Here is a 13,938-nt window from a genome sequence, read left to right on the forward strand (position 1 = left end):
ATAGCTTTTGCACCATTAGCGCAAATGCCTCTACACTAAAAAAAGGCAGAAAACTGTTTTACTAAGAAAATAGGTTCGACTCATGGATACTTTGAAAGATATTGTCCACAGACCATACTCTGAGAACCACTGATCTAGAGGCTTGATGAAACTAAGTTTTAAAACTAAGCTTTTTGAAAGCAGAGGCTGTTCCTGTTTAGAGGCCCAAGGGTTCATTGATCTAAATTCACACTGAAGATATGTGTCCTCTTTTCCTAGGCATTCAGGCTTAAAGACTTTTAGGATAGGGTTATTAGTAGGTTACTGTTATTGGAATAACCCCAACTATTTAATGATAGTTCAGTGAATACTCATCCTTTCTTTTTTACATTTAAAATAATCTAAGTTCCTAACCTTACAAGTGAAATAATTGAAAGACCACTGTTAGGGACATGTACAACAACTTAGTTAAAGAGTTTTATCATTTCTTGGGAACATTCTTTTCAGTCATTTCCAGCAGGGCCCTCAAAGCAATTTACAGAGCTGTATCTCACACCGGGCAGACATACTAAGATTTAGTGGGCCATTTTTGCCTTCTCTTGCTTCTATCTCTCCTATATTTCTTTCCTTCTTGAATTTTTTTTGTTTGACCATCTGTTTCCTCAGTTAACATAAAGTTTGGAAAGCTCATCCCCTACTCCCTCACATCTTCAGGAAAGACCTCTTCTTTTACACTGGTTTATCTGCACTGCAGTGTGGGTTATCTGCAGGTAAAACATTATGGAACAAAACTGGGAAACAAAAACAGGAGTATGGGAATGTGTACAGAGCACAAAGGATTTGCAATCGGGTTACAGATTTAAGGTTCAGCTCCTACCATGTCATTTTAACCTTTCTAAGCTTCAGTGGACTTATTTATGAAATGAAAATGACTGCCAACCCAACCCCCATCCCAAGCTTAACTGAGTTGTGGAAAAAACTATGCGTACAAGTTAATAAACATTCTATTTTACAGCAACACCTTTAATAGAATAAATTTCAATCAATAATACAACTGGAGTGCCTTCAGTGGAAGGGGAAAAACAAACCTCTAACAGGCTCCAATGAAGACTCGGGCAAGTACTATAATTCCTGTGTTTCTACTCGAATCAATGCTCTATGAATTGCTCCCACTGGAGACTTCCTGACTAATGCAGAGTCTAATCCCTAGCATTGTTCTTGCTATCCTTACTCTCTTTTTCCTTAGATGTATGAAATAGTAGATTTGGTTTCATATATTTGGTTTCAGGTAAACCTGGAGTGGCAGTGTGGTATAGAAAGAGGAATGGACTGGGAATTGAGGAAACTGATTTCTAATGTTGGTTTTGTCATTAATTGACTATTTATTCTTAGGCAGACTTCTGAGGTTTTCAGACTTGGATCAGTGTAATAGATTTGGATTAGATGACTATTAAAGAGTCCTTCTGGGTCAAAATTGTATGATTCTAAGTCCTACCTAGAAAATAAGTTTATAGGTTAGGTAATATAACATATAAAAATATATAATGAAAATTCCTAGTAATAATTCTGGCTGGCAATCCTTTTATTCCTTCAAGTTGAAAGCACTTGTAACTTTATATACAGGTAATATAAATGATATAGAAACAAATTCCAAATTAAATAGCAAAAGTACAAGCATAAAAAGCATTAGCTAAAAATTTTTTAATGGTAAATACTACCTTTATTTTAAAAAGTTACACATGCTATAAAAAAGCATAAATGATACATGTAAACAATTGTTTACTAAATACTTATTTTTTTTTTCTTGAAAAGGTGCAAATGATCTTTAAATGTAAACACAAAGTTGCCAAACATCTTTGTAATGGGGAAGAGGGGAGAAGGAGGTTATTCCTTTTAAATGCAGTCAGTTTTATTCAAAGGTTTTCTTGCAAAATATATTGAAAAAAATTTGCCTATGAATACAATGAGAAAAAAACTTTAACCATTGAAATTATATTTTCCTTAAAAATTTTTAACTTTTTATCAGAAAGTGCAATTTGAGAGTAGTAGTAACACTGGCCTTATAGAATGAAGATAATGATACATTGTTTGTATAAAAAGAACCAAGATATTAATAAAATGCCTCAATTGATTTTGCATTCCATAATGTATGCTATTACATGAACTGAAGAATTTATTCCCTTGGAGGCTGTTATTAAAGGTAAGCCTCAGCTTAACCAGGCCTGAGCATCAAGAATAAATTGCATAACAGAATTCACTGCTGGGAGAAGACATTTCTCCCTGCTGGTCCTTGGTAGCAATAAGGAAATAGGAAAGACAGTTGCTTTAGTTGGTAACTCTTGTAGAGCTGCATATGCTTTTCTTGGATTCTCAAGACAGCATATGAGACTCATATATTGTTTTTATAAGAGGCACTGAGCAAAGCTCTAGATCTAGCAGAAACTCTATGAGAATATTATGAAAAAAGACAAACAAGTTCATATAGAAAGAAACAAGACATAAAATTACACTGATGAAAACTGTAGTGTCTGAGTCCTGGTTTTTATTGATTTAGTATTCCTTCTGAATTGTACTATTTAAAATGAGATGTTGCCTTTTCTTGTTTTTTAGATTTTGAAGTCTTCTGTGCTTAGTGCAAGAATGGCTAGCTCATACATTTTGTATACCTACCTTTATTCCTGGTGATCCTTATAAGCAGTGGAATCATGTGGACGGAGTGTCTAGAAATAGTAACCAAATCATATTAGCCCTTCCGCCCTTATTAAATAGTATTTTCAAACCTAAATCAATATCTTACAAAGTAAGTTTTGCTGCTTGGAATTTTTTTTTTTTTTTGGTGGGAGGAAGGATAAATTCAAAACAAAAACAACAAAAACACCATGATAAATTAAAAAATAAATATTCTTCGGCACAGAGTTGAAAATTACTGTGCATCTTGCAGCTGAAGTACTTTCATCAGATTTGTATTTCCATATGTTGAGGCACCAGCAAAGAATAAAATTTGTTCTAATGTTTTCTCAAGCTGTACAAAGCTCCAAAGTCAAAGCTCCCAGAATACAGAGGAATATATACAAGTCTCTGTCTTCTACGTCTTCACCATATATGGGATTCACAATGTGTCATTTTAATAACTCCTACACCACCCCCTAGCCGACGGTAATTCATCCCGCCATATAACCTGCAAAGAAAGAAACAAAATGAGATTTTCTAACTGGAAAAAAAAGCACCATTTCTTCTATAAGATGTTATTAACACATTTCTGTGTTTTATGTTACAACTAATATTTTCAGCTTCACACAAATACTGTCTTCATTCTAAAGAATAGAAGCTGCAATTGAGCACTGGTGAGTAGCAGGACTGTTTCAGACATGCTCTCACTCATAGGAGGCTGTGTGAAGAATGAGAGAGCATCATAATCACTTTTTTCATCAGAACTTTACAACTTTATACCTCACTTCTAACAATTACATAGAATTATATATTCTACATTTTTGTAATTGCCCTGTCTATATTATTGTCCTACATACATTTTCCCTTTGCCTAAAATGCTTTATTTATTTTTATCCCTTTGCTTATATGTACTCTGTAAGCCTTCTCAAGTCCCTTATAGAACAAAACCAGATTTGAGTAAAGTCAGCATCTAGTTTGTGACAAGATCATCTTCAAAATTAAGGACTTCCATGGAGAAGAATACTAGACCCTTATCAGCTATGAGGTAGAGTTGGTTTTGGAGTCTGGGAAATGTAACTGCAAATATTTAGTTATTAATCTCTCAACAGATTATCCTTAAGAATTTCATGACTATTACTTTGTCATATATTACTGATTATATTTAGTGACAGTTACTAAAAAACAAGTCCTCAGATAAGATTATAGTGATTAAGTGACAGTAAATTTGGCTGTCTTCAGAAATTATGCTTATTCAAAATTCCCAGTAAAAATAGAAAGCTGTATGTAGAAGAAAATATCCTCAAGTGAGAGGCCCAGAGCTTGCCATTACCTATCCTTTACTGTTACTGCGTTCTGCTAAAATGCTACTTTTCCAACGAGGCCTTCCCTGGCCACCTTTGAAAACAGATTCCCCTCTCTGTCCTCCCTAGCCCCCTCCCCTGCTTTGATATTTTCCATAGCACTTTCATCTCCTGGTATGGTACTGTTTGTCTCCCTCAATACAATGCTAGCTCCAGAGGGCAAGGAATTTTTGTTTTTGAGACAGAGGCTTACTCTGCCACCCAGGCTGGGGTGCAGTGGTGTGATCTCAGCTCATTGCAACCTCCACCACCTGGGTTCAAGAGAACGTTGTGCCTCAGCCTCCATAGTAGCTGGGATTACAGGTGTGTGCTGGGCTGGAATTTTTGTTGCTGTCATTCACTTTTGTATCCCCAGGGCTTGGAGCACTAAGTAAATCTTGTGTGTTGTTTTTTTTTTTTTTTGAGATGGAGTCTCGCTCTGTCACCCAGAACTGGAGTGCAGTGATGCAATCTCCACTTACTGCAACCTGTCTCCCAGGTTCAAGCAATTCTCCTGCCTCAGCCTCCCAAGTAGCTGGGATTACAGGCGCCAACACCATGCCTGGCTAATTTTTGTAGGTTTAGTAGAGATGGGTTTTCACCATATTGGCCAGGCTGGTCTTGAATTCTTGACCTCAGGTGATCTGCCTGCCTCAGCCTCCTAAAGTGCTGGGGTTACAGGCGTGAGTCACTGGGCCTGGCCATCAGTAGTAGATCTTTACTTAATGAACAGTACTGTAAAAATGTGATGTAGGAGCAAAAAGTACTATGCTATCATTAGCCTGACTTTAGTTTTGTGACCACTGAGCTATATGGAGCTGTGAGAAATATGCAGATTCCAAAGCATGTCACTTAAATCTCTGTGAGAGTGGTGGCTTTTCTAGAGAGAGACTATAATTGAATATAATAGGGTGATGAAAAAACTGGGTGTATAGTTGCAGGCTTAAAATTAGGAAATGTATTAGAATACAGCAAGAATGGACTACAAGACTGCCTCTTTTAGAATAGTAACAATAAAATGGAGCTCAGCTTATCCTTCATGGTCACAAGAAAAATTTCCCAGAATGTCTGTTGCCTCAGCTCAGCTCACATGACCAGCCTGATATTTCTGGTTGATGTGCAACCTTAACCACTGAGGTGGTAACCCTAAATTTGCTTAGGCAAGTAAGCCCATTTTATTGAGAAGGAAATCCCAAATTGATTGGAAGGCAAAACTGTTTTCTTAGAAGACTAGTATTTAGAATTAACTATAGCTATGAAGTATATTAAACCCATAGTATTATTTTTGAAATCTGAAAATTAACTATATATATGGCATTTTAAGTTCTTATAGTGTTTAAGAGAATTTGGCTTTTTAGAGCATCTAAAGATTTGTCTTGTGATTCCACTATAAAATGTGATTGAGGTAAGATTTAGACTTAATTATTTTAAGTTTAAAGGTTTAAGAGAATTTTGCTAAGTTTTAAAGATTCTTGAATATTTAAAATAAATGCAAATCACCTAATTTATATGAAATTATAAAAACAATTACTTAGGAAAGCTTTATTAGACCATTAAGGATTTAAAAGCAAAGTAAAATTAAACCTAGAAATGAAGTTTAAGTTAAACTCTCTTAAATAAGGTGTAGCCTCTTCTCTAAAAGTTAAAATAGGTTTAAAAATGAAATAATATTTTTTTAAAATATTAATTATTTGAAAGTCATTGCAGTATGTTTTTCCTGGGCATAGGCTTCCCACAAGAACACCAAAAATGGCAAGGACAGATATGGAGCCAAAGACCTAGGTTCCAATTCTAACTCTGTCACTAACTCACTTTAGGCAAATCATTTTATTTCTCAGTGCTTTAGTTTTCTCAGCTGAACATGATAGGGCTAGGAAGGAGATTATTTTCCCCATCTCTAATTATAAAACTGGATAGTTACCAAAAAGGTGAATTTTGTAATATTTCAGCCACTTTGGAGCAATCAAGTCAAAATGAATCATGAATATGGGTAACTTCGGCCCTCTTCAAAGTACTTCAGTATACTGACCATCCCAGTTCTGATGGTCATGGGCTATCTCAAGCTATGATTTCCAAGTCAGTAGTGAGGTGATTTGCTACACAACTTAAAAGTTACCTCCAGGTATTGGCATCAGGATCAAAAACTTCTATGGTCTTCAAGTATGTTGTGCCATCAAAACCTCCTACTGCCATGAGCTGTCCATTGACCACTGCCAGGCCAACCTACACAAACAAAATACAGTAAGCTACTGAAGAAATTAGACAATCATAAGGAAATTATAGACTGGTTTCTGGATAAATCTGTTTAACAAAAGATAATTCTTTATGGCCTTATATTTTGGTTTACTGAAACACAGAGGGAAAATGCAACAACAAAAGTCTATCAAATTAGGGGAACTATAAAATTATGTATTCAATTAGAATATTCACACAGAATCCAAAACATATATTTATTAAATTTTAGAAAAACTGTTCACTAGGAGTGAGCAAACAACCTCCAAACTGCTCTCACTTCCTCTGGCATTTGCCTGCTCTGATCTTTCTTTCCAAATTGCTACTAAAATTCTCTTTTAAAAATACAAATCTAGGCCAGGCCTCAAACCAGTAATCCCAGCACTTTGGGAAGGCCTCGGTGGGAGCATTACTTGAAGCCTGGAGTTCAAGACCTGCTTGAGCAACACAGTGAGACTCCCATCTACATAAAGCAAAAGAGAAAAATCTAACCATACTGTCACTTTCCTCTTTAAAACCTTTCGCACTTTGGGAGGCTGTGGTGGATGGATCTCTTGAGCCCAGGAGTTCGAGACCAGCCTGGGCAACATAGTGAGACCCTGTCTCTACAAAAAATACAAAAATTAGTTGGGTGTGGTGGTGCACACCTGTAGTCCCAGCTACTTGGAAGGGTGAGGCAGGAGGACTCTACTAATAATACAAATGGAAACTACGGTCCAATACCCTCAATGAACAATGATGCAAAAATCTTCAACAAAATCCCAGCAAATTGAATTCAATGACACATTAGAAAGATTCATCATGACCAGGCAGAAATTATCCCAGGAATGTAACAATTGTTCAACATATGCAAATCAATCAGTGTGGTACATCATATCAACAGAATGAAGGACAAAAACCAAATCATCATTTCAATTGATGCTGAAAAAGCATTTGATAAAAGTAAGCATCCCTTTATGATAAAAACCTTAAAAAACTGGGTATAGAGGGAACATACCTCAATACAATAAAAGCCATATATAACAGACCCACAGATAGCATCATTTAGAATGGGGAACAGACTAAAAGCCTTTCCTCTAAGATCTGGAACAAGACAGGGATGCGCACTTTCACCACTGTTACTCGATATAGTACTGGAAGTCCTAGCTAGAGTGATAGAGCAAGAGAAAGAAATAAAGGGCATCCAAATTAGAAAGGAAGAAGTCAAATTATCCTTCTTTGCAGATAATATGAGCTTGTGTTTGGAAAAACCTAAAGACTCCACCAAAAAACTATTAGAACTGATAAATTCAGTAAAGCTGCAGGATACAAAATCAATATACAAAATCAGTAGCACTTCTATATGCCAACAGCAAACAATCTGAAAAAGAAATCAAGAAAGTTATCCTATTTACAGTCACTACAAATAAAATAAAATACCTAGGAATAAACTGAACCAAAGAAGTGAAAAATCTCTTTTTTTTTTTTGACACAGAGTTTCACTCTTGTTACCCAGGCTGGAGTGCAATGGTGCGATCTCGGCTTACCACAACCTCCACCTCCTGGGTTCAGGCAATTCTCCTGTCTCAGCCTCCTGAGTAGCTGGGATTACAGGCACGCACCACCATGCCCAGCTAATTTTTTGTATTTTTAGTTGAGACGGGGTTTCACCATGTTGACCAGGATGGTTTTGATCTCTTGACCTCGTGATCCACCCGCCTCGGCCTCCCAAAGTGCTGGGATTACAGGCTTGAGCCACTGTGCCCGGCCAAGAAGTGAAAAATCTCTATGATGAAAACTAGAAAACATTGATGCAAGAAACTGAAGAGGACACACAAAAATGAAAAGACAGTCCATGTCATGGATTGGAATAATCAATATTGTTAAAATGTCCATACTATCCAAAACAATCTACAGATTCAATGCAATCCCTACTAAAATAACGACAGTCTTCACAGAAATAGAAAATATAATCCTAAAATTTGTATGCAACCACAAAGACCCAGAATAGCTAAAGCTATCTTGAGCAGTAAGACCAAAACTAGAGGAATCACATTATCTGACTTCAAATTATACTAAAGAGCTACACTAACCCAAACAGTATGAGACTAGCATAAAAACAGACACATAGACCAATGGAACAGAATGGTGAACCCAGAAATAAACCTGTACATCTCCACTAAACTGGTTTTTTTGACAAAGGTGCCAGGAACATACACTAGGGAAAGAACAATCTCTTCAATTAATGGTGCTGGGAAAACTAGATACCTACATGCAGAAGAATGAAACTAGACCCTATCTTTTGCCATATATAAAAATCAAATTAAAATGAATTAAATACTTAAATCTAAGGCCTCAAACTATGAAACTGCTAAAAGAAAACACTGGGGAAACTCTCCAGGACATTGGTCTGCACAAAGATTTTTTTCAGTAATACTCCACAAGCACTGGTAACCAAGGAAAAAATGGACAAATGGGGTCACATTAAGTCAAAAAGCTTCTGCATAGCAAAGGAAACAATCAACAAAGTGAAGAGACAACCCTCAGAATGAGAGAAAACTACCCATCTAACATGGGATTAATAACTCAAATAAATATACAGGGGCTCAAACAACTCAATAGAAAAAAGTCTAATAATCCAATTCAAAAGTAGGCAAAAGATCTGAATAGACCTTTCTCCAAAGAAGACATACAAATAGAAAATAGGTATATGAAAATATGTCAACATCTGATCATTAGAGAAATGCAGATGAAAATGACAATAAGATGTCATCTCACCCCCGTTAAAATGGCTTTTATCCAAAAAACAGGCCATAATGATTGCTGACAAGGATGCAGAGAAAAGCCAACCCTCCTACACTGTTGGTGCGAATGTAAATTAGTACAACAGTTTGGAAGTTCCTCAAAAAACTAAAAATAGAACTATCTTATGATCCAACAATCTTACTGCTAGGTATACACCCCAAAGAAAGGAAATCAGTATAGTGAAGAGAGATCTGCACTCCCATGTTTATTGCAGCACTATTAATAGCCAAGATTTGGAAGCAACTTAAGTTTTTGTTTTGATTTTTGTTTCTGAGAAGGATTTGTATACCTCTGGACAGTATGACATATACTCTCATCAACTCCACTTACTCCACTACGGCGTGATGTCATGGCTACCACCGGAGACCACTGGTTGGTTCTGGGGTTGTATCTCTCGGCACTGCTCAGCTCTGTAGTGTCATCTCTACCTCCTACAGCATAGATCATGTCCTGATATACTGCACAGCCTAGGTGTTTCCTCCGGGTCCCCATAGGGGCTATAGTGTGCCATCTGTTTTCCTGAGGGTTGTAGCGCTCCACTGTACAGAAAAGAAAAACCAGTAAGTGAGCATTCAACCATTTCCTCTCACCTCCAGTTTTCTTTATAGCCATTGATACTTAGTGATAACACATATTTTCAACACATGATCCACATGATCTGATTTTTGTTTCTGAGAAGGATTTGTATACCTCTGGACAGTATGACATATACTCTCATTAGGGGCTGGTTTCTTCTAGGTATAGTACAGTGGAAAGGGCATGTGTTGGGGTTCAGATACTCCAGGTTCTAGTTTTGACTAAATGAATAATTAGCTACATGACTCTCGGCCTCACTCTCCTTGTTTTTAAGTGGGGAGATTGACTACATGATCAATAAATACTAATAATTCATCATCATAATCAGAAAACTTCTGTATCCTGTATTCCCTTCCCTCTAGCATAGTGCATTTTAAGCCTCTGAAGTGAAGACGTGACAATTAATCTGGCATGACTGTCACACTAACAATATCCTTAGGCAAATATACCCATAATATCTAAATAGAAAGGAATAACAAACCAGGCCAGGTGCAGTGGCTCAAGCTTATAATTCCAGCACTTTGGGGGGATGAGGTGGGCAGACTGCTTGAGCTCAGGAGGTTAAGTCCAGCCTGGGCAACATGGCAAAACCCCATCTCCACTAAAAATACAAAAATCAGCCAGGCGTGGTGGCACACACCTGTAATCCCAGCTACTCAGGAGGCTGAGGTGGGAGGATCGCTTGAGCCTCTGAGGTAGAGGTTGCAGTGAGCCAAGATCGTGCCACTGCACTCCAGCCTGGGTGACAGAGTGAGACCCTGTCATAAAAAAACAAAAACAACAAAATCCAAATAAACTGATTTGTAGTTCTAAGTTTTTATTTATTCTTAGATTATAACAGAGTATTTTTTTTTTTAGGAGAAGTTGTGATGGTAAAAGGAACTAATTATATAAGAAAGTAGTTTTTAAAATTCATTATAAATTTCCAGCAGCTTGTAAAACAGGAACAAAGAAATATCTGGGGAATATACTCAGACTATGACTACAGTAGGAGCTGAGGAAGAACTGAGAGCTGCACTCTCCTGGAGGGAAAATAAAGCATTTTCCTAGGAAAACCTGGAGTTTTTATACTTTTTGTAGGAGGACTCTCCAGGAAAATGTTCTGCTTTTGGGGAACCTAATTGCCTTTGGAAAGAACTAACCTGTGTTGAGTGGAGATGTCCCGTCAGAGCCACCTACAGCATATAAGAACCCTCCTAACACAGCCACAGCCACACCTAGTCTTCTGGTACTCATAGAAGCTACCCGAGTCCACTTGTTCTCCTTTGGATCATACCTGTAGTGAGGGAAACCAGACTGTATGCTTGTTCTTATTAAGTGAAACCTTTTTCATACGATCTGAAATTACACTAATAGCCATTAGAAAAAAGTCACAATTATGTCTGTGCCAGTTATTAAGCTATTTTCTACTCAGACTTGGAAAATGTCCCCAGGGAAAAAAACAACCTGTCACAGCTCACATACACAGGCTCTTTAATGAAATTTTAGTTCATTTTTACATGCCTCTGATGTCTTTTAAAATATGATTTTTGTAATTTGTCGTCTTTTTCTAGTTGTTATAGTTGGAGTGATGGCTATTATTCTCTACTACATCCTGTTTGGAAGTAGAAGTATTTTGCACAGTTCTTTAAAACAACATTTTTATTATAAAATAAAACTGTAAAATAAAAATACAGAAAGCCACACACACAAAAATGTATAGTTTAGAGTTATAATCAGGAAAACCCCCTAGAAACCACCACCCAAGCCAAGAAAAAGAACTTTGCATGCCACTCTGGAAGTCCTGCAATGTGTCCTTTTCCAATCTCAATCTTCTCTTTCCCACAAAGTAACCATTATCCTGACTTTTAACAGTTATCATTTCCTTGTGTTTATATACTCATTAGCATTTAATTTTTAAAATTATAAATTAATATTTATTTATTTAATAATAGGTCAATCTGTGTTGACCAGGCTAATCTCAAACTCCTGGCCTCAAGCAATCCTCTCCCCTTGGCCCCCCGAAAGTGCTGGGATTACAGGTGAGTCACTGTGCCTGGCTGAGACAAAAAAAAAAAAAAAAAAAAAGCTTAAGTGCAGTGGCTCACACCTGTAATCCCCGCACTTTGGAAGGCTGAGACTGGAGGACTGTTTGAGGCCAGGAGTTTGAGTTTAAGACCAGCTTGGTCAACACAGAGAGACCTTATCTCTATGAAAGATTTGGGGAAAAAAAATTAGCCAAGCATGGTGGCGTTCACCTGCATTTCCATCTACTTGGGAGGCTGAGGCAGGGGGACTGCTTCAGACAGTTGTGAGCTACAATTGTACCACTGCACTCCAGCCTGGGCGACAGAGTGAGACCCTATCTCTAAAAAAAACATACTTAAATTAGTGCTCCCTTTGGCAGTACATATACCAAAATTGGAACAATACAGAGAAGATTAGCATGGCCCCTGTGCAAGGATGACACGCAGCTTCGTGAAGCATTCCATATTTTTTAAAAAAATTAAAAAAAAAAAACAACTTAAAAAGTTTATTATTATCTACAGGGTTTCCCTCCATTCCTTTTCCTCCCTGCAATTCATCTGTTTTAGAACCCGGAGTGTATAACAAATTTCCCCATAATATGGATGTGGTTGACTATACATTCATAATGCAGTGCAATTCTGTTCCTCTGTCCTTTGTATGTTCTGCAAATTGGTAGCTGGATCCAGAAGTTTGGTTCCTTTGACAAGAGTACAGAGGGTGGTGTGTTAGCAGCTGTTTATCAATGTCTAGATACAATAATTTACTAAGTATTGCAAAATGATAATATTCTACCACTTATTTTCTTTAATTGGGATAATTTTATAAAGAAACAATCATTTTATCTACTATTTACTTATTCAATTCATATGACACAGTTCATATAAAGGCAGGACATATGCTCACTTCTTTCACTTTATTTACAAGTTTTAAGATAATAAATTTGATCCCTATGATCTTCTGAAGGCAAATAATTAGAGTCTTAAAAATTTTTCTTTTGTTCTTAGATCTGTCAGACATCCAATTGCTTCTTTCTGATTTCTCCTGAAGATTCATGCAGGTCTTGTGGCCAGTGGTAGTTTCTCTTTGCCCATTTGTGTTTTGGAGTTTGTGAGAATATCCTTTCCCTTAGTTTTGTCTTAAATTTTGTTCATAGATTTTTGTTTTTTAAATTGTGGTAAAATACACATAACATAAAATTTACTATATTAACCATGTTTTAACTGTTTAGTAGTGTTAACTATATTCACATTATTGTGCAACTCCAATCTCCAGAACTAGTACACAGGTTTCTAGCTTTGCTATCTATTACTATACTGTCTGTTTTCACGTGGGTATTTGGAGATATTAAAAAGCTATGCCGTCATTGCTGCTATCCTCCTGTACTGAGTTTTGAAAGTGAAAAAACAGATTTCTTGACAGAGAGATAAAAGGCAACTGGCATAGCTTTCAAGAGTCACCTTCAATTTTCTCTCTGCTTATGACAGGTAAACTTTTCAACATATACATGGTAAAAATGTATATACATAGTGAATGCTACCTCAAAAATTTTTATAGAGTCATGACTCATTTCTTTTTAAGTGAGGATGAAATATGATATGTTCTTATCAGTAATCATAGCACAAGACTCTAAAATCTAATGACAAAAAGCTGACAAAAGAAATTAAGAACTAAATCTGTTCCACCAAATTTAACTCTTTGTACACCAGTATACAGTGACTATGGCAGCCCACCCAGATTCCCTAAGCATACTTCAATGGTTAATGAGAGTCTATATACGAAATACTTTGGGCTTTTTATAAGATGTTCTATACAAAGTATTATTACTTAATCATTTCTCTCAGGGAAGTCTGGATAGAGTCATGCATTAAGTACATTCCAGATAGATTCAGGAAAAAAAAAATCAGAACAGATTTAACAAGTGATATGCTTGATATCATATATAGAATGTAATCTGAAATACATTTCTAACATTTCAATGTTAGGTACAATCAGTGTGACAGTTGGAAAACTCAGGTTATGCCCCCCAAAGCATAGCCAACAAAAGCAAAAAAGATACGATTACATCAACCTAAAAAGGTTCTGCACAGTGAAGGTAACAATCCACAGAGTGAAGAGACAATCTACAGAGTCAATAGCAAGAAAACAAATAATCTGATTAAAAAATGGGCAAAGGACCTGAATAGATACTTCTCAAAAGAATACATACAAATGGCTAAGTATATGAGAAAATGCTCAATATCACTAATTATCATGGAAATGCAAATTAAAATCACAATGAAATATGTCACACCTGTTAGAATGGCTACTATATAAAAAAAGAAAACAAGTGTTAGCAAGAATATGGAGAAAA

At 36.4% G+C, this 13,938-nt stretch overlaps 1 protein-coding gene, 1 long non-coding RNA gene and 1 other non-coding gene across 6 annotated transcripts in view; 2 read left to right on the forward strand and 1 right to left on the reverse strand.

Moving 5' to 3' along the window:
• The first annotated feature begins 970 nt into the window (after window positions 1–970).
• On the forward strand, window positions 971–2,779 carry LOC144580261 (uncharacterized). Its single transcript, XR_013529529.1, has 2 exons — window positions 971–1,094; window positions 2,590–2,779. It is a non-coding gene; the product is annotated as an uncharacterized LOC144580261 (long non-coding RNA).
• Window positions 1,547–13,938, reverse strand: part of KLHL20 (kelch like family member 20) — a 35,183-nt gene continuing 22,791 nt past the window's right edge. For all 4 annotated transcript variants that reach the window (XM_078356271.1, XM_002760358.6, XM_017966088.4 and 1 more), the window contains 4 exons: window positions 10,724–10,857; window positions 9,336–9,544; window positions 6,106–6,212; window positions 1,547–3,157 (listed from right to left, as the gene is read on the reverse strand). In XM_078356271.1, the coding sequence (XP_078212397.1) occupies window positions 3,073–3,157; window positions 6,106–6,212; window positions 9,336–9,544; window positions 10,724–10,857 (535 nt within the window). In that variant the 3' untranslated portion in view covers window positions 1,547–3,072. The remainder of the gene's footprint in view (window positions 3,158–6,105; window positions 6,213–9,335; window positions 9,545–10,723; window positions 10,858–13,938) is intronic.
• LOC118149300 (U6 spliceosomal RNA) lies at window positions 11,952–12,058 on the forward strand. The gene has a single exon (XR_004736690.1). It is a non-coding gene; the product is annotated as a U6 spliceosomal RNA (small nuclear RNA).

The sequence above is a fragment of the Callithrix jacchus genome, chromosome 18, assembly GCF_049354715.1.
Source record: "Callithrix jacchus isolate 240 chromosome 18, calJac240_pri, whole genome shotgun sequence".
NCBI lineage: Eukaryota > Metazoa > Chordata > Mammalia > Primates > Cebidae > Callithrix > Callithrix jacchus.